Genomic DNA, 27,977 nt, shown 5'->3' with positions numbered 1-27,977 from the left:
CATCTTAAATAAAGGACCCCACCCCCTGTGTTCTGCTGTGGCTCAGATGCGCCTTTGTTTTGCGGGATCCTTCCTCCGTTTCTCTTCCTACACTGGAACACATGCAAGTCAGTCAGTCAGTCCATTTTTTTGTTTTCAAAAAGACTCTGGCACCAGCTCAAGCGAACTTCTCTAACGTGACAAGGTCCGGCTGCAGTCCCACGCTGATTATGTGCAGCCACGGCCGGCCAGATCACTTTGTACGAGTGGCGGTCTGCCCCCCCCCCTCCCCTCCCCCAGCCCCTCCCTCACCTCTTCTTGATTTTAATCTGTGACAAAGTCTCAAAACGGCGTTCTGATTGCCATCTTTAGGAACGCCAGAGCCAATCAAACTGCACAGAGGAAATGCCGTTTCCCTCAAATTAACTTGGACAAACAAGACCGGGAGCGTTACGCCATGCCTCCGTCTTCTTGCCGGGGTAATTTTCTGGCAGTGAAGGTTCAGCAGCAACTCGTAATTTGCCCGACTTTAGTCGTAGGAACTACGACGTAGCTAAAAGGGGGGTGGGGGACGGTTAGCGCCGAAGTCTGAAGAGACGAGTGTAACCCAAACCCCAAGGAGCGCTGACGTTGTCTCTGTAATTCATCTACTAACTGGAACCAAAACTTCCACGGGGGCCCCGGCAATACCTTAAGCATTACTGTAAGATAGCCATCTACACGTGCAATTTTCTCTTCTCCCCGCCATTTTCCAGAGTTGGCATTGTGACAGAAAGATTTACAAGTCATGTCCAATCTAGTAACGACGAGCCTTTTTTTTTTCCGTTATATAAAAAAAATAAGGCCAACATTTTCAAAGCTTTTGCCGACATTGTGATATCTTAAATAGAACAAATAAACTACCCTAATTTAAGATGTATAAAGTTAGGACTTTTTCTGTGAATAATTCAATATTTTCTCTGAAACAAAACATTTTTTTTAATTTATTTCTGTTATATTGAGATTTAATATTGTAATATGATATAATATACTTTTAATGAGAAAATGTGACTTTATGCTCATGAATTTGAACATGAATTTTTCTCAACAGAAAAATGAAATTCAATGTTGTATTCCTGATGTTTTCCGTGATGAAAAATATACATTAAAAATAATAATTTTAAAAAAATATACAATTTTATTTCAGTACATTTCTTTTTTTGTCTAGAAAAATACTCATGCCCCCCCCCTTTCTAAAATCTTTAACAATATTCTAAAAACACTAATATATATTTTTTACTTCCAGAAATTCTGAAGGTCATAGCAGCCTTACTGAAGACCTCTACACTGTCACCAGAGAGCATGGAGGTGCGCAAGGTTTTCTTGTCGGACATGATCAAGCTGTTCAACAACAGCCGAGACAACCGCAGGTAACGCACACACATGCGCACACACGCTCACACACGCTCACACGATCCTGACGCCGTCGTGTGCCCCCCCCCCCCCCCCAGGAGCCTGCTGCAGTGCTCGGTGTGGCAAGAGTGGATGCTGTCGCTCTGCTTCATCAGCCCGCAAAACAGCGAGGAGCAGAAAGTCACCGAGATGGTGTACGCCGTCTTCCGCATTCTGCTCTACCACGCCATCAAGTACGAATGGGGTGGATGGCGCGTTTGGGTGGACACCCTGTCCATCACCCACGCCAAGGTCAGAGAGCTCATTATGGCACACGCACGCACACACACACACACACACACACACACACACACACACACACACACACACACACACACACACACACACACACACACACACACACACACACACACCACTGCAGGTCACACTCCTCTTTAATTATCTTTGTCATTATTTCCTACACCGACGAGGGTTTGTTTTCCTGTCCACAGTTTTCAAGACACGCCCATTCACTGTTGGCGGCAACATTAGCATCAGGCGGGCCCCCAAAATTAGCACACATTCTGTCCTAAGCGAAGCCGTCCCGTTAAAGTAGCACCAAAGCCAAAAAGGCAGTGCGACCAGTCAATCCGGCCTCTTTTATTTCCATATAGACCGGCTTTCCTTCACAGATGAAAATCAACCGCTGGCACTTCTCATTTGCAAAAAGCGCCGTTTAGCGCTTGAAGAAAGTCATTGTGGCTATCGCGTTACGTCCGTCTGTTCCAAAACGGCAAAGTAACCGTGGGACGGTGTGGAGTTGTGGTCTGGGTGGATAGGGGGGGGCGGGGGGTTAAAAGCCTCAGCAGAGTGAAGGGTGAGTTAAAGATGTGCTTGTGATGTGAGAGGCACCCACTTGACACAGTGTGGGTGCAGGGATTGTTGGTTGTCTGAAGGGGGCGCAAGTAGGCTATGTGCGTGTGTGTGTGTGTGTGAGCTTTCAAAGGGCCTTGGAATCAAAATAAAATGTGTGTATGATGGAATGCATGCACAAGGGACTGGTGTCTTACATCAATGTAACTTATAATATAGCTAAGATTTGAATTATTTGATTCAGCGACTGTAAAAAGATAGTCACGGTGACTTTTATTTTTTTTCAAATATATATCCTCTTAAAATGTATATTTTTTCAGATATACACCATCTTGGCTACATTATATTTAAAGTATGTATTAATTTAATTCAGATATTAGGAATTAAATGTAGTATGCCTTTTTACTTGATACATTTTAGATACAATATAATGATTAAAATAGTCTTGTACTTTTTACAATAATGTATTTATTATGTTTCTTCCCCAAAATTCAGTGATTCTTTTTTTTCCCCCCCAATATATATTTTACTTTAGGTCAGGTCAGGACTATATTATCTTTCAAGAAATTCTATTCTATTTGATCTAATTCCACTTAATAAATTGATAGAAAATTATTGTACATAACAATATATAGTTTTGGAAATTTGGTATTTTTAAAATACATTTTTTCAGTATTTTTTTATAGTTGTAAAGATATAGTTCTAATATAGCAAACACTTTCAATCCTATTTAGCTGTATTAAATATTGTCACAACATTATCATATACCTTATTGGCTAAGAGAATTTCCCTTAACCCTTCCTTTTCTTTTTCCACAAAGCTTAATGCTATGTGTTGGTTTTTTTTTTGTGTCGCCCTATCTATAGCTTTTGTGAGATTCCAGCCCCACAAACACACACTTCCAAGTGCTGTGATTCGCCACAAAAGATACATGCATGCGCTATAAAAAAAGCTAAAGAAACTCAATTGCAATTTTATTGTCCCGTTTGATAGATTTCCTGCCACCTTTGTAGCGCCTGAGCTGTTTGTCACTGTTGCTCTCTCCTCCCACTGCTGCAGGGCTGCGTCTGCGTGTGTGTGTGTGTGTGTCTTTGAAAACGAGTCGCTAGGCGCACGTCCTCGCCTTTTCCCTCTCGAAGAAGCCCTTCTCCTCTCCAAGCCCATTGAATATTCATCCGAGTGGCGCGGCGCGGCGCCCGCCGGAGGAACGAGAGCTCATAAATACGAGCCATCCTCCCGAGAGCGTACGCGCCTTGGCAAATATGTTCCCACTTCATGATTTCGTTTCTTTAGCGTCAAAAGCGCTACAAATTGGAGGCAACCCCGTCCCGAGGTGTGTTTACCACGAGCCTCTTTTGTTTGTCTGCCGCATATTTGTCTCGATTTTTATATCACTCGACATCAGAGACCCGATTATCAGACGTGTTGAAACGAGTCAGATGCTTTGTATGATTTTAATATGACTTTTGGGCCATTTTCATTTGGTTACCCCTCGTCCATCTCCCAAATCACCCTGACAACCTCCCGTTGACTGTAGAAGTTCATTTTTTGGTGTTTTTTTTTTTTTTTTTTGGACGATGTATCACAAAACCAGCCGGCATCTGTCAAATTACCGCTGCGGTACTTGAAGGGATTGATTTTGGTGGAGGAGTTGCATCTGGTTAATTGGATCACAGCCACGCTGGAGGAAAGTCGCTTTGTGCTTTTGTTACGTTTATTGACCAAGCACACTCGAGTCGTCACTAGCAGGTTCGGGTTCGGACTTTTTCGTGATCGTATTGGACCGCGTTTCCCCGGTTTGGCCCCGCCTCCTTTGTCTGGTTACAATTTTGAAAAGCAACCACCCCGACAGCATATTTGTGTACTGATGTGATGTCCCACTCGGCCCGACCGCACCATTTCCACGGCAACTGGAATGCAGCCTATTAATTGCCAGACCTGCCTAACATCCAATTAAGGCCAAACTAATGGCGTGGCGGCTCTGAAGTCCGGGAGAAAATGACGGGGGGGGGTGGAGCAGCAGCAACAACAACAACAACTGCTGCTGCACTCTGGAGGCAGCTATGGATTAGCAGTCACTGCTTCCCACTCCAGAAGATTAATGAGCAAGCTTGTAGCGGGCTAATTTAGAACAATAACGCCTAATTAATTACAAACAATCAGCCTCGCTTTCTTCCCAGCTTCACTTTCTTCTCATTCCAATTACTCACCTTCCTTCTCTCCCCTCTGTTTCCGCTTTTAGTAATTTTTTTGTTTTTTAGCCCCCCCCCCGACCCTCTCGCCTTCCCTGCTGTTCAAATAGCCCCAGGTAAAAAAAAAAAAAAAAAAAAAAAAGCTGGAAAGTGGGTCTAATTTCACTCAAGCCCCCCCCCCCCCCCCCCCAACCCATTTCCACCATCTTTGACTTTCTGTCCTGCCGCCCCAGTGATTAATGCGAGGTCTTGTATTAGGCGTGGGGGGATTTGCCAATGCCGGACACGCGCTCGGCATCTGCCGCTAATCTATGAGCGCTTACAAGTACGGCCTCAGCACCGAGCGTTGCGGTTATGGACGAGCAGTCTGCTCCATCCAGGGCTATCTGATGCTAGCCAGACTGATCGGGGTTAATCGCTCTTAAGTAGCTGCGCGTACAAGAGACAGGAGGCTTTTGAACATGGCGCAGTTAGCCTCAAATGCTATCTAATCAATACTGGAATGCTACTCGGTGGAGTGATGCTTCCTGAAATTCATTTGGTCACCATTCTTAGTGTCAATCCCAAAGAAAAGAAGGAAAATATAACAAAATAATGTGAATCAAATCAAATGTGTCTTTACAGGTGACCTACGAACAGCACAAGGAGCACCTGTCCCGCATGTTCCGCCAGTACAAGCGTCAGGAATCCGCCGGGTCTCTCGGCACAATCCGAACCGTCTCCGGAGTCAGCCAGATGGCAGAGAGCGCCGACTCTACCAACGGCCCCCCCTCTACTGTCATCGAGCTCACAGTGGACCAACCCTCGGTTGACTCATCCGACCCACCGGAGGCGTCTGTTATCGCGTCCGAAGTGGCGGAGGATGAACAGACGCTGTCTCAAGAGGCTTCCAAAGAAGATGCTGGGACTCCAACCAATAACTTAGAAGAACAGGATGGGAAAGCAGACCAACAGGAACCAGCAATTGAGCTCGAGAAGGCAGATCATCTCCCAGAAGCACCTCAGGGTGAAGATTCTGTCGCGGTTGAGGGACAAGTTGCTAAAGATGAAGACTCGAAGGGTGAAGGAACTGTCAAAGATGATCCCGAGAATGAGCAGGCATCTCCGGAACCTTCGCCCCCTCTGGACAACAGCTCGTCGGGTGGTACCTCGGTCCCCAACGAAGACTCAGTGGACGTTTCTTCGGTCAGCGATCCCATCGATGACAGCCAGGAGTCGTCGTACGACGGCCGTGACGCGAAGCCGGAAGTTGGTGAAATGCAGGAAGCCGCTTTAGAAGAAAACAATGAAGAAATCCGACTTGACGTGGTACCGGAGAGCTCAGAGACTTCGCAAGCACCCGAGAGCCTCGAAGCACACGATAAGGATGCGACAAAGCCATCAGAGGTGGAAACCACTTCTGTGGAGCAGCAGGCCACAGCGCCCTCTACAGGGCAGGAGTCAGAGTCAGCCACCGGTCAAGATAGAAGCGCTTCCGAGGAGCAATCCCCTTCGAGTGGCACAGTCGCAAGCACTGCCGGCCAGAAGATCAAAGAAATCAAAATAGCTCGTTTGGATGTGGCTAATGTAGCGTTAGACACCGAGAGACTGGAACTGAGGGAGGCACACTCAACAGTATGGATTATAGATTTTTGGGGAATAAATGTTCCGGTGCGATCGCCCGGTTTAATTTCACACTTGTATCTACAGGAGACGAGCCAAACGGCGACAACGGCCGGCGGTTCCTCCTCGTCCCAGCCGAAAGAAAGCGAAAACTCGGTGCCGCGTTCCCCCATGTTCCGCATCCCGGAGTTCCGCTGGTCCCACATGCACCAGCGCCTCCTCACAGACCTGCTCTTCGCCATTGAGACAGACGTGCAAACCTGGAGGAGGTAAGCCAGCTTTCTCTTGATAGGAACTTGAAACTCTACTCCAGGAGTGAACCCTAATTTGAAAACCTGAAGTCGTAACTTGTCTAAAACTGGAACGCGGTGTCTTTTTCCGTCCGTTCAGCCACTCCACCAAGACGGTCCTGGACTTTGTGAACAGCAGCGACAACGTGGTGTTTGTGCACAACAGCGTGCACCTCATCTCGCAGGTGGTGGACAACCTGGTCATGGCGTGCGGCGGCATCCTACCTCTCCTGTCCGCCGCCACCTCCTCTTCGGCAAGTCACGAGAACCGTCATCCATCTGCATTGACCTTTTGCCAGTCGCGTTAGCCCGCCGTTAGCCGCTTCCCTAACGTCGTTAGCTTGTCTCGTCCGACCTCCCTTTTACGGCTTGCCGTGCTTCCGTGTCTCGGGCATTCAGATTTATCGTTTCTAACTACATTTACAACAATGTCGGCATTTTTTTGCAAACACATTGGAGTCTCCATCTCCCGCCTTCACGTCTGCGATGTCTGTCGCTCTTCCAGCACGAGCTGGAGAACATCGAGCCTTCTCAAGGCCTGACGCTGGACTCCTCGGTGGCCTTCCTGCAGCGCCTCGTCAACCTCATGGACATTCTGGTCTTCGCCAGCTCGCTCAATTTCGCCGAGATCGAGTCGGAGAAGAACATGTCGTCGGGCGGCATCCTGCGACAGTGCCTCCGCCTCGGTAGTGTCACTTTCTCATTTTTTTCTCCTTTGAAGCATTGGCTTTGTGTGTCTTCTCTCCGCTCGCCATCCCTTATCTTGTTATTATAACCCCCCCCCCACCGCATGGCAATGGTCGTAAAATGGTCGCTATCGTGATGTAGTGATTTGGCCGTAATGGCCTCGCCTGTGCCGCTGCGTAGAGTGAAAAAGCCAAACCGCCCTCGGGCCATTTTCATACTTTTTATATTCCGGGCTGTTAAATATCGAACCCTAACCTCGTCTTGAACCCGAATTTGAAAACCCTTCCTTACCAAACGTTAGGTCCACACCCTCAGTTGAAACCGTAACTCCAATTGAAAACCCAAATTGCAATCAAAGCGTCTCCCGACAAAAGCAACAAGACGCACACGGTCGCATTTGTTATAAAATGAAAATTTGATGAGGTATGCGCTTCCCATTGAAGGCGCCTAATCCGATTTGGGCAGAGCGTAACAAGGTTTTAGCGTCTAGCGGTCCTCCTCCCCCGCCTCCCCTACGTCTCCCTTTTTTTTTTTTTTTTTTTTTTTTTTTTTTTTTTTACAAATGGCCGTATGAGAGAGTGGTCCTAATGGAAAAAGCCAGGCCATTTCCAGACGGAATAATTCCCTCCTTGGCTTTCCAAATGGCCGAGATTTGTCAGTTGTCAAGCAGCGGCGGTGAATGGGGGGTTGCGGATTACAATAGATGACACGAGATGACACGAGATTACAAGTGCGCCAAGCGAAGTAGCAAGACGTTATTTGCCGCAAAGGAGGGGAAAGCGTTTCTCGCTGCCGACTCGGCGCGCAAGTCGGGAAGCGTGTGAGCGTGATTACTTTGGTGATTCAAGAGCGCACCTTGCACCGCGTGACCTTGGAGCAGACACGCTGAACCGGGCTGACATCGCTGCCACCACCTTGTCACACACACACACACACACATGTTCATTTTCCTGTCGTCCTGAGTCTCATTTTGTATACAATACATTATTATTATTGTGTGAAGGCGATGGCCTTCACACATATGTTATTCTACTCCATTCACTTTATTATTATTATTATTGTGTGAAGGCGAAGGCCTTCACACATATGTTATTCTACTCCATTCACTTTATTGTGTGAAGGCGATGGCCTTCACACATATGTTATTCTACTCCATTCACTTTATTATTATTGTGTGAAGGCGAAGGCCTTCACACATATGTTATTCTACTCCATTCACTTTATTATTATTATTATTGTGTGAAGGCGAAGGCCTTCACACATATGTTATTCTACTCCATTCACTTTATTATTATTATTATTATTATTCTTCTTCTTCTATTTTATTCTCCGCGATTTCTGTCCTTCTACTTCTTCCACACAATTCAACCCATTCACTCCATTCCACTTTTCACTCATTCCAACTATTCCCGAGATGAGCGCTTCCATTTTTGGTATTCCGAAAATTCTCCGATTCCGCAAAATTCCCAAATTCCCGACAAATTTTTCCCCATTCATTCTCAATGGCACATTCAACGTTTCACATTCACGTCATTCCAGTTTCAAATTCACGTCATTCAGCACATTCACATCACATTGGGAAAGATTCTCAACATTCCCCAAATTCCCACTTCCCCAAAATTCCGCCAAATTCCCAAAAAATTCCCCAAAATTCCGTTTTTCACCTCTAAATTCCACGTTTTTCAACCCATTCAACCCATTCCAGTTTTCAACTCTTCATATTCTTCCACGCAATTCCCCAAATTCCCACTTCCCAAAAATTCTGCATTTTCAAATTTGAAATTCCACCAAATTCCACCAAATTCCCCAAAATTCCGTTTTTCACCTCTAGTTTCCACATTATTCAACCGATTCAACCCATTCCAGCTTTCAACTCTTCATATTCTTCCACGCTATTCCCCAAATTCCCACTTCCCAAAAATTCCGCGTTTTCAAATTTGAAATTCCACCAAATTCCACCAAATTCCACCAAATTCCCCAAAATTCCGTTTTTCACCTCAAAATTCTACGTTTCTCGAGAAATTCAACTCATTCCAAAATCATTCCACAGTATTCCCCCCAAAAAAAATTCAGCTTTTCGCCTTCACACGCAATTTCTCCAGAAATTGCAAATTCTAGTTATTATTATTATTATTCTATTTTATTCTCCGCGATTTCTGTCCTTCTACTTCTTCCACACAATTCAACCCATTCACTCCATTCCACTTTTCACTCATTCCAACTATTCCCGAGATGAGCGCTTCCATTTTTGGTATTCCGAAAATTCTCCGATTCCGCAAAATTCCCAAATTCCCGACAAATTTTTCCCCATTCATTCTCAATGGCACATTCAACGTTTCACATTCACGTCATTCCAGTTTGAAATTCACGTCATTCCAGTTTCAAATTCACGTCATTCAGCACATTCACATCACATTGGGAAAGATTCTCAACATTCCCCAAATTCCCACTTCCCAAAAATTCCGCAAAATTCCACCAAATTCCCCAAAATTCAGTTTTTCACCTCTAAATTCCACGTTTTTCAACCGATTCAACCCATTCCAGTTTTCAACTCTTCATATTCTTCCACGCTATTCCCCAAATTCCCACTTCCCAAAAATTCCGCATTTTCAAATTTGAAATTCCACCAAATTCCACTAAATTCCCCAAAATTCCGTTATTCACCTCTAAATTCCACGTTTTTCAACCGATTCAACCCATTCCAGTTTTCAACTCTTCATATTCTTCCACGCTATTCCCCAAATTCCCACTTCCCAAAAATTCCGCATTTTCAAATTTGAAATTCCACCAAATTCCACCAAATTCCACTAAATTCCCCAAAATTCCGTTATTCACCTTTAAATTCCACGTTTTTCAACCGATTCAACCCATTCCAGTTTTCAACTCTTCATATTCTTCCACGCTATTCCCCAAATTCCCACTTCCCAAAAATTCCGCATTTTCAAATTTGAAATTCCACCAAATTCCACCAAATTCCCCAAAATTCCGTTTTTCACCTCTAAATTCCACGTTTTTCAACCCATTCAACCCATTCCAGTTTTCAACTCTTCATATTCTTCCACGCTATTCCCCAAATTCCCACTTCCCAAAAATTCCGCATTTTCAAATTTGAAATTCCACCAAATTCCACCAAATTCCACTAAATTCCACCAAATTCACCCAAATTCCGTTTTTCACCTCTAAATTCCACGTTTTTCAACGGATTCAACCCATTCCAACTTTATTCACCTCATGCTTCCCATATTCACCCCCTTGACCCCCACTTCCACTATGTGGCGGCCATCTTGGATTGACCCTAAAGTGACCCCAATGAGCCCTGATTGGACCGGAAGTGACCCCAGGGACCCCGTAAGTGACCCCAAATAGACCGGAAGTGACCCCCAATGAACCGGAAGTGACCTCAGGCAAACCGGAAGTGACCCTAAATAGACCGGAAGTGACCTCAGGCAAACCGGAAGTGACCCCAGGTAAACCGGAAGTGACCCAAATAAACAGGAAGTGACCTCAGGTAAACCGGAAGTGACCCAAATAAACCGGAAATGACCAAAATAAAACCAGAAGTGACCCAAAAAATATTCAGCTTCTTCGCCTTCACACGCAATTTCTCCAGAAATTGCAAATTCTAGTTATTATTATTATTATTCTATTTTATTCTCCGCGATTTCTGTCCTTCTACTTCTTCCACACAATTCAACCCATTCACTCCATTCCACTTTTCACTCATTCCAACTATTCCCGAGATGAGCGCTTCCATTTTTGGTATTCCGAAAATTCTCCGATTCCGCAAAATTCCCAAATTCCCGACAAATTTTTCCCCATTCATTCTCAATGGCACATTCAACGTTTCACATTCACGTCATTCCAGTTTCAAATTCACGTCATTCAGCACATTCACATCACATTGGGAAAGATTCTCAACATTCCCCAAATTCCCACTTCCCCAAAATTCCGCCAAATTCCCAAAAAATTCCCCAAAATTCCGTTTTTCACCTCTAAATTCCACGTTTTTCAACCCATTCAACCCATTCCAGTTTTCAACTCTTCATATTCTTCCACGCAATTCCCCAAATTCCCACTTCCCAAAAATTCTGCATTTTCAAATTTGAAATTCCACCAAATTCCACCAAATTCCCCAAAATTCCGTTTTTCACCTCTAGTTTCCACATTATTCAACCGATTCAACCCATTCCAGCTTTCAACTCTTCATATTCTTCCACGCTATTCCCCAAATTCCCACTTCCCAAAAATTCCGCGTTTTCAAATTTGAAATTCCACCAAATTCCACCAAATTCCACCAAATTCCACCAAATTCCCCAAAATTCCATTATTCACCTCTAAATTCCACGTTTTTCAACCGATTCAACCCATTCCAGTTTTCAACTCTTCATATTCTTCCACGCTATTCCCCAAATTCCCACTTCCCAAAAATTCCACATTTTCAAATTTGAAATTCCACCAAATTCCCCAAAATTCCGTTTTTCACCTCTAGTTTCCACATTATTCAACCGATTCAACCCATTCCAGCTTTCAACTCTTCATATTCTTCCACGCTATTCCCCAAATTCCCACTTCCCAAAAATTCCGCATTTTCAAATTTGAAATTCCACCAAATTCCACTAAATTCCCCAAAATTCCGTTATTCACCTCTAAATTCCACGTTTTTCAACCGATTCAACCCATTCCAGTTTTCAACTCTTCATATTCTTCCACGCTATTCCCCAAATTCCCACTTCCCAAAAATTCCGCATTTTCAAATTTGAAATTCCACCAAATTCCACCAAATTCCACTAAATTCCACCAAATTCACCCAAATTCCGTTTTTCACCTCTAAATTCCACATTTTTCAACGGATTCAACCCATTCCAACTTTATTCACCTCATGCTTCCCATATTCACCCCCTTGACCCCCACTTCCACTATGTGGCGGCCATCTTGGATTGACCCTAAAGTGACCCCAATGAGCCCTGATTGGAACGGAAGTGACCCCAGGGACCCCGTAAGTGACCCCAAATAGACCGGAAGTGACCCCCAATGAACCGGAAGTGACCTCAGGCAAACCGGAAGTGACCTCAGGCAAACCGGAAGTGACCCTAAATAAACCGGAAGTGACCTCAGGCAAACCGGAAGTGACCCCAGGTAAACCGGAAGTGACCCAAATAAACAGGAAGTGACCTCAGGTAAACCGGAAGTGACCCAAATAAACCGGAAATGACCAAAATAAAACCAGAAGTGACCCAAAAAATATTCAGCTTCTTCGCCTTCACACGCAATTTCTCCAGAAATTGCAAATTCTAGTTATTATTATTATTGTGTGAAGGCGAAGGCCTTCACACATATGTTATTCTACTCCATTCACTTTATTATTATTATTATTATTATTCTTCTTCTTCTATTTTATTCTCCGCGATTTCTGTCCTTCTACTTCTTCCACACAATTCAACCCATTCACTCCATTCCACTTTTCACTCATTCCAACTATTCCCGAGATGAGCGCTTCCATTTTTGGTATTCCGAAAATTCTCAGATTCCGCAAAATTCCCAAATTCCCGACAAATTTTTCCCCATTCATTCTCAATGGCACATTCAACGTTTCACATTCACGTCATTCCAGTTTCAAATTCACGTCATTCAGCACATTCACATCACATTGGGAAAGATTCTCAACATTCCCCAAATTCCCACTTCCCCAAAATTCCGCCAAATTCCCAAAAAATTCCCCAAAATTCCGTTTTTCACCTCTAAATTCCACGTTTTTCAACCCATTCAACCCATTCCAGTTTTCAACTCTTCATATTCTTCCACGCAATTCCCCAAATTCCCACTTCCCAAAAATTCTGCATTTTCAAATTTGAAATTCCACCAAATTCCACCAAATTCCCCAAAATTCCGTTTTTCACCTCTAGTTTCCACATTATTCAACCGATTCAACCCATTCCAGCTTTCAACTCTTCATATTCTTCCACGCTATTCCCCAAATTCCCACTTCCCAAAAATTCCGCGTTTTCAAATTTGAAATTCCACCAAATTCCACCAAATTCCACCAAATTCCCCAAAATTCCGTTTTTCACCTCAAAATTCTACGTTTCTCGAGAAATTCAACTCATTCCAAAATCATTCCACAGTATTCCCCAAAAAAAAAATTCAGCTTTTCGCCTTCACACGCAATTTCTCCAGAAATTGCAAATTCTAGTTATTATTCTTCTTCTTCTATTTTATTCTCCGCGATTTCTGTCCTTCTACTTCTTCCACACAATTCAACCCATTCACTCCATTCCACTTTTCACTCATTCCAACTATTCCCGAGATGAGCGCTTCCATTTTTGGTATTCCGAAAATTCTCCGATTCCGCAAAATTCCCAAATTCCCGACAAATTTTTCCCCATTCATTCTCAATGGCACATTCAACGTTTCACATTCACGTCATTCCAGTTTCAAATTCACGTCATTCCAGTTTCAAATTCACGTCATTCAGCACATTCACATCACATTGGGAAAGATTCTCAACATTCCCCAAATTCCCACTTCCCAAAAATTCCGCAAAATTCCACCAAATTCCCCAAAATTCAGTTTTTCACCTCTAAATTCCACGTTTTTCAACCGATTCAACCCATTCCAGTTTTCAACTCTTCATATTCTTCCACGCTATTCCCCAAATTCCCACTTCCCAAAAATTCCGTATTTTCAAATTTGAAATTCCACCAAATTCCACTAAATTCCCCAAAATTCCGTTATTCACCTCTAAATTCCACGTTTTTCAACCGATTCAACCCATTCCAGTTTTCAACTCTTCATATTCTTCCACGCTATTCCCCAAATTCCCACTTCCCAAAAATTCCGCATTTTCAAATTTGAAATTCCACCAAATTCCACCAAATTCCACTAAATTCCCCAAAATTCCGTTATTCACCTCTAAATTCCACGTTTTTCAACCCATTCAACCCATTCCAGCTTTCAACTCTTCATATTCTTCCACGCTATTCCCCAAATTCCCACTTCCCAAAAATTCCGCATTTTCAAATTTGAAATTCCACCAAATTCCACCAAATTCACCCAAATTCCGTTTTTCACCTCTAAATTCCACGTTTTTCAACGGATTCAACCCATTCCAACTTTATTCACCTTATGCTTCCCATATTCACCCCCTTGACCCCCACTTCCACTATGTGGCGGCCATCTTGGATTGACCCTAAAGTGACCCCAATGAGCCCTGATTGGACCGGAAGTGACCCCAGGGACCCCGTAAGTGACCCCAAATAGACCGGAAGTGACCCCCAATGAACCGGAAGTGACCTCAGGCAAACCGGAAGTGACCTCAGGCAAACCGGAAGTGACCCTAAATAAACCGGAAGTGACCTCAGGCAAACCGGAAGTGACCCCAGGTAAACCGGAAGTGACCCAAATAAACAGGAAGTGACCTCAGGTAAACCGGAAGTGACCCAAATAAACCGGAAATGACCAAAATAAAACCAGAAGTGACCCAAAAAATATTCAGCTTCTTCGCCTTCACACGCAATTTCTCCAGAAATTGCAAATTCTAGTTATTATTATTATTCTATTTTATTCTCCGCGATTTCTGTCCTTCTTCTTCTTCCACACAATTCAACCCATTCACTCCATTCCACTTTTCACTCATTCCAACTATTCCCGAGATGAGCGCTTCCATTTTTGGTATTCCGAAAATTCTCCGATTCCGCAAAATTCCCAAATTCCCGACAAATTTTTCCCCATTCATTCTCAATGGCACATTCAACGTTTCACATTCACGTCATTCCAGTTTCACATTCACGTCATTCCAGTTTCAAATTCACGTCATTCAGCACATTCACATCACATTGGGAAAGATTCTCAACATTCCCCAAATTCCCACTTCCCAAAAATTCCGCCAAATTCCCCAAAATTCCCCAAAATTCCGTTTTTCACCTCTAAATTCCACGTTTTTCAACCGATTCAACCCATTCCAGTTTTCAACTCTTCATATTCTTCCACGCTATTCCCCAAATTCCCACTTCCCAAAAATTCCGCATTTTCAAATTTGAAATTCCACCAAATTCGACCAAATTCCACTAAATTCCCCAAAATTCCGTTATTCACCTCTTAATTCCACGTTTTTCAACCGATTCAACCCATTCCAGTTTTCAACTCTTCATATTCTTCCACGCTATTCCCCAAATTCCCACTTCCCAAAAATTCCGCATTTTCAAATTTGAAATTCCACCAAATTCCACCAAATTCCCCAAAATTCCGTTTTTCACCTCTAAATTCCACGTTTTTCAACCCATTCAACCCATTCCAGCTTTCAACTCTTCATATTCTTCCACGCTATTCCCCAAATTCCCACTTCCCAAAAATTCCGCATTTTCAAATTTGAAATTCCACCAAATTCCACCAAATTCCACCAAATTCCACCAAATTCCACTAAATTCCACCAAATTCACCCAAATTCCGTTTTTCACCTCTAAATTCCACGTTTTTCAACGGATTCAACCCATTCCAACTTTATTCACCTCATGCTTCCCATATTCACCCCCTTGACCCCCACTTCCACTATGTGGCGGCCATCTTGGATTGACCCTAGTGACCCCAATGAGCCCTGATTGGACCGGAAGTGACCCCAGGGACCCCGGAAGTGACCCCAAATAGACCGGAAGTGACCCCCAATGAACCGGAAGTGACCTCAGGCAAACCGGAAGTGACCTCAGGCAAACCGGAAGTGACCCTAAATAAACCGGAAGTGACCTCAGGCAAACCGGAAGTGACCCCAGGTAAACCGGAAGTGACCCAAATAAACAGGAAGTGACCTCAGGTAAACCGGAAGTGACCCAAATAAACCGGAAATGACCAAAATAAAACCAGAAGTGACCCAAAAAATATTCAGCTTCTTCGCCTTCACACGCAATTTCTCCAGAAATTGCAAATTCTAGTTATTATTATTATTATTCTATTTTATTCTCCGCGATTTCTGTCCTTCTACTTCTTCCACACAATTCAACCCATTCACTCCATTCCACTTTTCACTCATTCCAACTATTCCCGAGATGAGCGCTTCCATTTTTGGTATTCCGAAAATTCTCCGATTCCGCAAAATTCCCAAATTCCCGACAAATTTTTCCCCATTCATTCTCAATGGCACATTCAACGTTTCACATTCACGTCATTCCAGTTTCAAATTCACGTCATTCCAGTTTCAAATTCACGTCATTCAGCACATTCACATCACATTGGGAAAGATTCTCAACATTCCCCAAATTCCCACTTCCCAAAAATTCCGCAAAATTCCACCAAATTCCCCAAAATTCAGTTTTTCACCTCTAAATTCCACGTTTTTCAACCGATTCAACCCATTCCAGTTTTCAACTCTTCATATTCTTCCACGCTATTCCCCAAATTCCCACTTCCCAAAAATTCCGCATTTTCAAATTTGAAATTCCACCAAATTCCACTAAATTCCCCAAAATTCCGTTATTCACCTCTAAATTCCACGTTTTTCAACCGATTCAACCCATTCCAGTTTTCAACTCTTCATATTCTTCCACGCTATTCCCCAAATTCCCACTTCCCAAAAATTCCGCATTTTCAAATTTGAAATTCCACCAAATTCCACCAAATTCCACTAAATTCCCCAAAATTCCGTTATTCACCTTTAAATTCCACGTTTTTCAACCGATTCAACCCATTCCAGTTTTCAACTCTTCATATTCTTCCACGCTATTCCCCAAATTCCCACTTCCCAAAAATTCCGCATTTTCAAATTTGAAATTCCACCAAATTCCACCAAATTCCCCAAAATTCCGTTTTTCACCTCTAGTTTCCACATTATTCAACCGATTCAACCCATTCCAGCTTTCAACTCTTCATATTCTTCCACGCTATTCCCCAAATTCCCACTTCCCAAAAATTCCGCGTTTTCAAATTTGAAATTCCACCAAATTCCACTAAATTCCACCAAATTCCCCAAAATTCCGTTTTTCACCTCAAAATTCTACGTTTCTCGAGAAATTCAACTCATTCCAAAATCATTCCACAGTATTCCCCAAAAAAAAAATTCAGCTTTTCGCCTTCACACGCAATTTCTCCAGAAATTGCAAATTCTAGTTTTTAATAGCATCCCTCTTTCTCCTCTTTGCAGTTTGCGCAATGGCGGTGAGAAACTGCCTGGAGTGTCAGCAGGCGCAATCGAAATTCAGCAAAGAAGCAAACGCCGCCATTCCCGGCAAATCTGCGTCCGCACAGGCAAGTCCAACCTAGGGTGTCCTTTTTTTTTTTTTTTCACCCTTGTGGTAACTTCCAGACCAGATTAAAGCTCTGCCCTTCCCTCCCGACTGACCACCCACTGACCGACCGACCGCCAGGCGTTATTGCATTAGCTTGCGGCTTATTGTATTATCCCCCCCCCCCCCAACTTCGTCATTGTTGTTTTGTTGATCTGATCGGGCGACTTCCAGTAAAAGTCACGCCACTCTTTCCCTGAACCGCCGCCGCCGTGTGTGTGTTAAACCTCATCTATAATGCAGCCCGCTCTATACAAAAGCCATTACGTTAAGGACGCCGCCGTCCCGCCGGGGGAAACCCGAGCCCCCCCCTGACTCTTTTACGTCTTGTCGAACAAATCAAATGTCTCTTTGATTGGCACAGAGTCCCGTGGATGCCGTGTCAGGCGGGATGTCTCCCGTACGGGATTTTGAGAGGCTACTGCAGGACATGGACATCAACCGCCTCAGGGCCGTCGTCTTCCGTGATATCGTGAGTTGTGAAAAGCACGCACACGCATGGTCGGGTTAAACCATTCGATGAAAAAAAAAAATGTGTCCTTGATAGGGTTGAAATGAATACAAGTCAACGCAGATGTCGTTTAGTATGTTTGGTTTTGTTCCAGGAGGACAGTAAGCAAGCTCAGTTCTTGGCTCTGGCCGTGGTCTACTTCATCTCCGTGCTCATGGTGTCCAAGTACCGAGACATTTTGGAGCCTCATAAGGACAACAAGCATCCCCAGCGAACGCAGTCGGCCCGCAGCACAGGTATAGAAGGTCCCGTTTGAAATGATGACTGACCCTCACTTGAAACCTTGAAAGATTATTATTTTTTTTAATTACTGGAATTTTTAATCAGCACGTTCACCTTCTGTATAGACAGCAGCGCGCTGTCCGCCGGGCCCGAGTCGGAAAACGGCGTATCCCTCCGCCGCTACGACTCCGGCATCGGCGACGATCACGCCTCCGTCGCCGCAGCCGGCGAGGCCGACGCGTCCTCCGGCAGCACGGCTCACGGCCCCGACGCCGTCTCGGAGGCCCTGTCCACGCTGTCCTCCGAGGTCAGACCCGTCGATGCCAAGGGCAAGAACGTGAAGGACATCCTGCGCAGCCTGGTCAGCGCCCCGGCCGATGACATCATGGTGGACGCCGGACTGCTGCCACCCGCTTTTCTGGGAAGCGTGGCGGGCGTGGGCGACGTTCCCAGGGATTCCCTGCAGATTCGATCTTTTGACAGGTGAGCGCAACTCTTGACACGAACATATAAATACATTTGACAGCGTTCTAATTTATAAAACACATTTCCAGCCCCTTTAACTCATTCAAAGATAAAATGGATGTTTGACATTTATATTCGTCAATGGAACTCAATGAGACTTATATATTTTTTCAAACAAATTAACACTCGTCAGCTTTTGTTCTTGTGTGTTTGATGGAGCTGTCAGTGGTTTTGAATGTTAAAATCCCATGCCAAAGTGGTCATAAAATGGACGTACCGAGATTTTACCCGTGGGCGGTGATATATGTCAAATACTGCTTTTTCACTTTTCTCCTGCGTGTTGGTGGGCGAACAAACGCTGGTTTCCCCCCGGTGACTCCATATGGTGATTCCTTTTCAAACTTGACAGTTTCATATCTGACAAAAGCTGCTGACCTTGAAAACATCTCAGCGCCGTACCTCCGGAGGATCCAGAGGAACGTTTTGTAACACAATCCCCTTTGAACCGAGGGATCGTGACTCCGTCCGCTATAAATGCTCGGTACGCTCATGTGGTGAATCCGCAGACAGGCCCAGGTGAGAAGGATGCTTTCTCAAGTCTGTTTTACATTTGGACTTTAAGAGACGGCAGGGGGGGGGGGGGGGGATCAACAAAGTCGAGGTTCTCACAATTTGAAGAAAACACCTCCTCCCCGTCGGTCAGCGAGTCCAACCCCCCGACGATGGGAATTCCGCAGCATCTCGGCGATGACGGCGTGTGTCTTTATCTGAGGAATGCTTTGTCAGGTCTGCGGGTGCTTCTCATATCAGGGGGATTAGACTGGCTCCTGCCCGCTGAGCACGCCGGCCGCTTTTACGGGGAAGGAGCGCTGGAAATCATAGAGCAACAGCTCGGGGAGTCTCCTCCCGCAAGGCACGCAAAGGCCCCAGTTCACAGCCAGACACCTTTTTTCCACCAGGGCCTGCCTGCAAGAGGCTTTAACGTAAACACTCACCATGGGGCAGATGAAGCTCGCCACTTGATAAAATGAAAATGAATAGTGGTACCAGGCTAACGTAACTAGTATGATTTTTTTTTTTCCCCCGCCCCAATCGTTGAAGTATTATTAATCTGTAACTAATTCCAAAATGAGGGCACTCATAAGTTTTTTTAAATTTGTGGTACGGGTAATGAGAATCTGAAAGTTGTAGATTTGTAGAAGTAGTTAATCACCTCCCGCGTCCATCACTTCAGGCATCTACAAGCAAACCACGACAACGAGACCAGTTGACATTCTACACGGACGCGTTTGCCAAAACACGACACCTCTCGTCCAGTCCAGACGCTTGGATTTACGAGAGTGACATAAGGGAGGGGGGGGCAAAAAAATCCTGATAAAAACTGAATGTGGGTCAGAGGGTGAAGTATCCCCCCCCCCCTCCTCCTCGGTTGATTTATTTACTAGCACAGACCTGGTGGATTTCTCCCATCCATTTCTCAGCCGTGCCCCTGTTATGACAGGCAGTCTGCAAATATTTGCTGACACAAACCAGAACCAAACAGTGTCATTGTACAAGCCGCTGATTTAGATCAGCAGAATGTGCGAGCGTCGGACGGCGGGGATATACAACGTAGCGCGCTTGTTTGCATTCCTGACGTGCGTGTACAGAAGACTCGTGTCGGCGCTGAAGTGTTGTTAATGGAGCGCCCCGGGAGGAAGCTCGCTCTCGCCGTGTCAGAAACAAACAGCGGCCAGGAGAAGTTCTCAAAAACGGCCTTCAAAATGGCCGACCGTAAATGACAAACGTCACAAAATGGACGACTGGATATGATTGACACGGTGCAAAAACGAGGATAATCATGAAAACTTTCAGTAGCAAATCTTAAACTTTCTCTGTCTCTCTCTCTCTCTCACACACACACACACACACACACACACACACACACACACACACACACACACACACACACACACACACACACACACACACACACACACACACACACACACACACACACACACACACACACACACACACACACACACATTGTTGTGGTTAGTCGCCGTTGCTGATGTCTGATTAATCGTCCGGGGTGACCCACTCATGATAAGTGTGGCTAATGACCTGCTGAATAATTTAGCCGTTCCTTTACAAGCAGATGGAAGGCTCCACGCAAACACACTATTTACGCACTCGTGAGTTTGTGCGTACGTTTGCGGCGGCGCTCTTCTTCAGATCCCTGATAGGCACGTCCTGCGTTGTGGTTATCTAAACAGAAGCTAAAATTAGCTGATAAAGTTTCTCCGGCCCTGCTTCCAGTCCGCGAAACCCATTGATTTCAACTGTGCAATTTAAAGCTCCGCAAATGGCGCAAAATTGAATTTGGCGAAGAATGGAATCAAGTCACACCGAAGGACTGCGCTCGTGATCTTCTATACTTTCTACCTACTGTGCTCATCTGGCTGGCACATCAACTTTGTTCGCCTTTGGTCTCTTTCTGCTTTTACTGTACTTAAACATGCACGTTGCGTGTTTGACGGTACGTCTCGCAAGCGCGTGTCAGCAGCAGCAACAGCAGTCAGCGATTAGGCTCTGCTTCCCCTGTGTCAGCACGGATAAGCAGGGCCGGCCTCGCTTTGATACGGCCAGCGCTCTGTCAGAGCGCCGTGCTCCAGACCTGACGGCTTATCTGCAGCGCAGCGTAACGCTCGCCCTCCCCGGCCGGCTGCCTGTTTCCACCGCGCTGGCTCAAACCACATTACTTCACTCTCATCTGGAGGGGACACATTTGGGATACCCGGAAAAACAAAAACAAAAAAAACACATTGAAAGAAAAAGATGAACCAGTTCATGCCTTGAAATGTATTTTTCCCCCAAAATATAGAAGAGCATCAATCATGGAGAATTGATTAAGATTTTGCGTGTTCCTTGTAAATGCATCGTTTTGAATTCCAAACTTTTTGCGGCGCAGGAGTGTCGTCCTTGCTCCCAAGAAAGCCGGCGCGACATCTCCGGTGCCGACCGCCCCCGCCGTGTCCCCCGCCATGTCGCCCGCTGATGGGGTGGCTGTGGTTTCTTCTGGAGATGCATCACAGACCAGCAGCTCTGCAGACGGTCAGCAGAAACAAACACACACACACATGCACGACTCAAACTGAATTACTTGGCTCTGCAAGAAATCAATATTGATTCAACAATGCTACTCTTCCCTGTGCCTTGTGCAACATAACTTGCTTACGTAAAAGCCTCACTACACTCGCCAGTGAGACATTTAATCATATAAAACTCCAGCTCAGTGATTTTTTATTTTATTTATTTATTTCAAATTAAATTTAGAAAATATCTGCAAAATATATTCTCTCAAATATATTGCTTGAGTGCATAAAATAAAAACGTCCAATTCAATGTAGTGACAGAGGACACTGACGGGCACATTCATTTTTGTTTTCAATCAGCGATACTTCATCACACACGCACATCACTCCCGAGAATTTCTCCCTTCTCGGAGACTGGAAAAACAAGCAAGGAGTTTAATCCTCCTGGTGCATAATCTTATTTACGAGGCGCGAAGAGGCCCATTTACTGGCTGATCAATCAAATGTAGCCGGCGTAGCGCAACCTCCTGCCTTCCGACCTCCATGCGCAATGACGTCATAAAGCACCTTTGAGAGCAACGAGGCTAGTTTAGTTTCGTCGCGAGAAGTTCAGTTTCCGTGATTTACGAGTCGGCGCAATTTTTCCGCTAGCCGCTAGAACAGATTCCCTTTTAGCGCCGACGTCGCTGCGCCGCCGCTACAATCACAGCACGCGATCGGTACGACCCCGACAGCTTCACTTTGCTACCGCAAACCCGGCTTTAAATTCCATTTCTGTGATTTATGCCTATCCTATTTTCTTTTTCCAATAAATAACCCCATAGTAGCCAATGTGCCACTTAAAAATCAATCAAATCCCGATACTTTTCATTGAGATCACTTTCCAAATTGTGCAAGCCTATTTCTCGGCGCAGGGGGATGCGGGAGGGGGGAGGGGCGTGCTAAGCGAGTGACAGTGAAACATTACCGAGCCCTAAGTATGTCATTTAGAGGCCTCCGTCATGAAAAGCTCTGAATTGTAAATTGATAAGGAAGACGTATTGTGCCCGGAGTACATCATCCGCTATCTTAACCATAAAAATGATACTTGTACCCCCACTTGCCCTAGTCCACCATAAATCGCTCCCTCCCAACATTTGAATGGAAGCCATTGTATGATTTCATAAGAGGCATGTTTCCAGGCCCCGGTTATGGCGCTTCGCTGGCCGCTATAATGTATTGCCTCCAGTGTGTGTGTGTGTGTGTGTGTGTGTGTGTGTGTGTGTGTGTGTGTGCGTTTCTGAGTGCGAGTCCAGACTAATAACAGAGTTGTGTGGTTTCCCCCTGCAGCAGGCGGCCAGCTTCCAGCTAGCGCTAGCTTGCCATCTGTCCCCCCGCTCTCCCCTGTGACCCAGCACACAGCCCCCAATATGAGGTGATTCATCTTTTTTTTTTTTAAACCAGCCTTTACACTCGCACATTCATGTACATACCATTTTGTATTGATTCAAGTGGTCCCCCATTAAAAAAAAAAAAAAAAACATGACCTTGACCTGGAGTTGCCTGACTTCTTGCCCACGGTGTCTTCTTCATGATTATATTCCAGCATCTCTGAGCGTCTGGAACATGCCCTGGAGAAGGCCGCCCCGCTCCTCAGAGAGATCTTTGTGGACTTTGCACCGTTCCTCTCCCGGACCCTGTTGGGCAGTCACGGACAGGAGCTCCTCATCGAGGGCACCAGTGAGTAGCTTATCGGACTTTTAAGGCATTTGGGTCAAATGGGAACCCCCAAAATAGGGGCTTGTGGGATTTTGTTTTATTCGTTGAAAAATAGTTCCATTCTTTATTTTTTCCCCAACCATTGAGGTTTCGCTAAAGACACTTTCGATCTCGTGATGAGCCGGTAGCAGCGCTTGAAGGTTTCCAGGGGCCCGGGTCAGAGGCCAGGCCCCTAATAGCGGTGTTTGGGATGTCTGCTGCCACCAAACAAAATGGAAAGTTGATTGATAGTTGCAGTGGGGGAAGGGGGGGGGGGTCACTATGTAGCTGGGGGGAGGAGGTGTGTGTTTGTACATATCCATGTCCCATTTTTTGGTCTGGGGCGGCCGGACACTCCTTGATCTCTTCAAATGTCCCCACGCTCGGCCATTAGGGATCAATAGCCGACATATGCCGGCCCTAGTCGGACCTGTAATACAAAGCTCAAATATGTATTAGTTTACATTCGCAGCATGTCAGCTCATTAGTCACGTCGATGCTCGCCGGAACCACGCCCGTATTTATTTATTTTTTTTGCCAGATAACAACAACTCTGTTTCATTGTGACCCCCCCCCTCCCCCTTTCTCAGGCCTGGTGTGCATAAAGTCCAGCAGTTCAGTGGTGGAGCTCGTCATGCTGCTGTGTTCACAGGCAAGTCTCATCTTTATCTTCTCTCTCAGATGCCCTTTGCCGTAGTTTTGATTTATCAGCCTCACCTTGAGTCCACTAAATCCTCAACAACAACAAGAGTCGGGACTACGGGCACATCCGCTCACTTATCTCTCCATTCCCGATCCGGTCCCCCTCCCAAGCGAGGCTCGAGAAACCGGATCGAAGGCACCTCTGATCGTTGATATCGGCCGCACGGGTCAAGGGTGGGCGACCCGCCCGACTCCCCTTTGACCTCGGCCCCGAAGCGCCCAGGCGGGATGATGTCGATTTTGATAGTGCTTTGCATTGATTGGCCCTTTTGTCTCCCGGGCGCTGGCGTTGCCAAGTTTATTTAGCCTGCCGCCACATTCATGAATACTAATTCCGGGATCATAAGCAGCCACGGGCGGATCGATGACGGCCGCTGTCGATAGCGTCATCGCGGAATAGCCGATTAGCATCACGCCGCTCCTTTACCGCCGTCAATCTGAATCCAGTATGGCCGTTGTGACCATTTGCTACAATACTTGGAATATAAAACCATCTTAACTGGAAAAAAAAACCTCGTTACATTTATTTATTTAAGGAAATAGTGTATTTATATTCGAGCCACAAGGATCGCTGATAAAAACCCGATAGTTTTTCTCAATTTACTGCACAGTGCTACCAAAATCCCACATCTGATTAATGGCACATCACTTGAAACCACGCTTTCCTTTTTTTATTTTATCAGCTTTAATTTGGCAAATAAATAGTAGCTGCCATCTGGCCGTATGCCGTCTCCCGCTTTTTAACCCCTTCCCGTGCCGTCGGAGTACGTCTTAACGGCAGAGAGTACGGCGAGATAGAGGCGAGAATGACAGGCTCTAATGCCGCTATTTGTCATATCTGTCAGAGTGTTGTTTAATGCTAATCTAATCAAAGGCCGAATCTCTGTGATTGTTCCAGCCAGGCCCGACTGCTTCCAACACCACCCCCCCCTCCCTTTTTTTTTGGTCCCCGAGTCTGGCTATGCTCCTTTTGCGCCAAGCCATTCCCACCTAATCTCCACACACACACACCCAGGCACACACACACACACACACACACACTTTTCCAGGGAATCACTGGGATTGGCTCGCACAGTGTTGATTGCTTCCATAAATCATCTGGGCCAAATTCTTTCACAGCTAATGCAAATGTAATTTTATTGTGAGCAAGAAAAAGGCGAACGCAGGGACAGACTTTCCTCCGGGCTAAATTACTGCATGTAATCATTTGCGCGTGTTTGTTCTCTTGTGTGTGATTGATGATGTCATTTAGCCGGCCCCTCCCCGCCAGAGCGCAGGAAGTGCCCGCTCCTCCCACAGGAAGCGCCCGGGCGGCCATCTTGAGCGAACGGAAAGGGGGGGGGGTGATGTTTATGATTGATTCCCAAGCCCACCTCATCGTCGATGCGATCGCACTCTTTCTGTGTGAAATTTTAATTAATTTCCCGCGCGTCGAGATGGAGTGGAGCCGGGGTGAAGGGTCGGGAGGCGAGGGACTCCAGAGCAGTTTTTAATCAGGGACCCCCGAGAGGCCGCCCCATCACGGCACTATTGAGGAGGCGATGGTAAACCGCTCTTTGATGGCCGGCTCTTTTCTGAGCAGCAACAACGGCCTTTCCAATTAAAGGCCCATTTTGAGCGGACATTAACTGTTGATATTGATTCCCCTCACCTACAATGGGCCTCCGTCCAAAATGGACGACTTGACTTCTTCCCGATCTTTGTCAGATTTAAATCCGACTCACTCTTTTTTCTTTAAAGCCTCAAATGAATAAATAACATCTCAGGCGCCAAGGATGGCGCTCTTCCCCCTCGGTCCGGCGCCGATATGAGGAAAACATCTCACGGGTTACCGTACCGGTCGAGCAGTGTGTGCGCCGAGGCCCATCAATCTCCCCAGTAGCTGCGTTTGTGTCCTGTAGATCAGCCGTTATTGTCCGGACCTCTGTCAGCTCATCCATCCTTCCACCATTTATCAAAAATGCGTTCGGGAACATGAGTGGCAAGGAAGGAAGGAAGGAAGGAAACGTAGCGCAGGGCCACTCGACTCGGCCTAAATCTAAAAAAAGGACCGAAAGAACTATAAATAACCAACAATTAGCGGTGACCGTAATTCTCCAGTAATCCACTTAGGGCACATGATCATTTGTTCCCAGTGGCTCCGGTCAGCGTTAACTCGTTTAACAGATGGGCAGCGCTCGGGTCCGCCTGCGGGGAGACAGACGTCGACTTCCCCAAACACTTGGCTCCTCCTGACCCTTTCACCCGTTGACCCCCAGGTTAACGGCCAGAAAGAAGTTCACGGCCTCAGTCCACTCGGTCGTCCCAAAACCAGGAAGCGCTTGCCAACTTTGAGGGCAAGGAAGTCCCGAGTCGGCGAAAAGCAGCCTAGTCGACGTGAAGCGTTCCTTCGCGAAATGTAGCAAATGTGAATCGTATGAATTATTAGAGAATTGACAAAACTTGCCTATAAAAAAAGGCAAAAAAAAAAAAGATTCTTGTAAAGAAATTTTATGACGTCTTACTTGCAAGTCTAAGTTGTTTCAAGTGGAACGCGGCCTCCGAATAGCAATAAATCAAATTCGGCGCTCATATTTCCTCCGAGCGGGGCTTTGATGGATCAGTCGCAGACCACGTTGCGCCGACCGCTCGGGGAGTCCGGGCGGAGAGGTGAGAGAAGTGGCGAGGAATGCGCTGAATACGGGGGGACAAAAATACTTTTCGGCCCATCATTTTCCCCTCCGTCTGTCAGAAGGCGCACCCCGCCGCGCGCTCAAGCGGCCGAGCGAAAAGTTCAAGCCCGGTGCGAGTCAAAGTGTTATTCTTGCCCCCCCACCCCCTTTCCTCCCCCCTTCCCTCACGGTCGTGCCACGCGGCGCTGCGTACCCCCCCCCTGCCGTCATTCTCCACTTCAGAGGGTCACGTCGTGGAAAAGCGAGATGCAGAGAAAACACGCTAACACCAACTGGCACTTAATTTTGCCAGATATGCGGGCGGCGGGGGAAGGAATGGGAGGGGGGGGGGGCTTCCTGGCAGGAAGGCAAGTCGAGAATCAGATGAGAGAGTCCTTCAAGGGGACGGACGCGTGATGGAAAATGCAACTTCATCAAAGCCTGCGCGACGACGCACTTTTTCGTTGTCGCTAATTGGTTTGCTAACAGTTTTTGCGAAATAGTCGCAAGCCTTTTTTTTTTTTTTCAAAGTTCATTCTTAGTCTCCCATGCTGGAAACACCTGCAAACCGTTTTGAAAAAGCACATTTCCTTGAAAGATTTCAATTCGATTCGGCTTTGTTGTTCCGACAAACGCGCTGTGAAATTGCGTTTCGGTCGATCGACGTTTCTCGACCCGCCCGCCCGTCCGCCTCAGAGTGATGTTTTCTTACCTGGCGGGTGGCCTGCGCCCAAAGACCTTGGAATCTTTTCTTATGTTCCTCCCCCGCTGCTGGGCCGAGCACCCCGCTGGTAAAAAACGTGTTCGGGAGCCTTCGGATAAGACGGAGACGCAAAGGCTCGTTAACATCTCGGCCGTGATTGATAGTTCAAAAAGGAGAGTTCACTCTTGTCACTCCCCAGCGCCGGCCGGGGCCTCAAAAAGTTGTCGCACCCTGGACGGCTATTACGCCTTTTTAGTGAGCGTCGGGTCCCCTCCTTTGAACGACTTCTGGACCAAACATGAGGAAACAATTACCGCCAAGCAAATGTTTCACCCTTGAACTTTGCCTCGCACCTTTCGTCACCGCTTTATTAGGACATTTACAGTTTAGCTCGCATACGTAGCTAACGTCGACGTTGAGCTGCAACACCGGCTTGTGTTTTATCGTCATTAAAACGCAGTCCAATCTTTACCCTGTGTAGAAATCAAACATACAAAATATGAAGATTGTTTTATTAGTTAATGCCTTCCTTCCCTGTTTCCCTCCTTCCTTCCTTGCTTGCTTCCCCCCTTCCTTGTTTCCTTCCTTCCTCTCTTCATTGCTTCCTCGGCCTTGCAAATACACAAATACTTGTGATTATGAGCAAT

General features: G+C 45.8%; 1 protein-coding gene across 3 annotated transcripts in view; it reads left to right on the top strand.

Moving 5' to 3' along the window:
• Positions 1 to 27,977, top strand: part of lrba (LPS-responsive vesicle trafficking, beach and anchor containing) — a 106,049-nt gene that overhangs the window by 14,166 nt on the left and 63,906 nt on the right. For 2 of the 3 annotated variants that reach the window (XM_085912282.1, XM_085912280.1), the window contains exons 20-33: positions 1,265 to 1,388; positions 1,470 to 1,662; positions 5,040 to 6,029; positions 6,105 to 6,286; positions 6,408 to 6,561; positions 6,813 to 6,993; positions 17,121 to 17,224; positions 17,627 to 17,734; positions 17,868 to 18,009; positions 18,121 to 18,478; positions 21,414 to 21,556; positions 22,867 to 22,951; positions 23,123 to 23,256; positions 23,865 to 23,926. In XM_085912282.1, the coding sequence (XP_085768408.1) occupies positions 1,265 to 1,388; positions 1,470 to 1,662; positions 5,040 to 6,029; positions 6,105 to 6,286; positions 6,408 to 6,561; positions 6,813 to 6,993; positions 17,121 to 17,224; positions 17,627 to 17,734; positions 17,868 to 18,009; positions 18,121 to 18,478; positions 21,414 to 21,556; positions 22,867 to 22,951; positions 23,123 to 23,256; positions 23,865 to 23,926 (2,960 nt within the window). The remainder of the gene's footprint in view (positions 1 to 1,264; positions 1,389 to 1,469; positions 1,663 to 5,039; positions 6,030 to 6,104; positions 6,287 to 6,407; positions 6,562 to 6,812; positions 6,994 to 17,120; positions 17,225 to 17,626; positions 17,735 to 17,867; positions 18,010 to 18,120; positions 18,479 to 21,413; positions 21,557 to 22,866; positions 22,952 to 23,122; positions 23,257 to 23,864; positions 23,927 to 27,977) is intronic. The other variant, XM_085912281.1, reaches the window with a different exon arrangement.

Source organism: Syngnathus leptorhynchus, chromosome 5 (genome assembly GCF_054491065.1).
Source record: "Syngnathus leptorhynchus isolate UIUO chromosome 5, UIUO_Slep, whole genome shotgun sequence".
Lineage (NCBI taxonomy): Eukaryota > Metazoa > Chordata > Actinopteri > Syngnathiformes > Syngnathidae > Syngnathus > Syngnathus leptorhynchus.
Note: the sequence above shows the minus strand (reverse complement) of the source record. Positions and strands in the feature narration are given on the sequence as shown.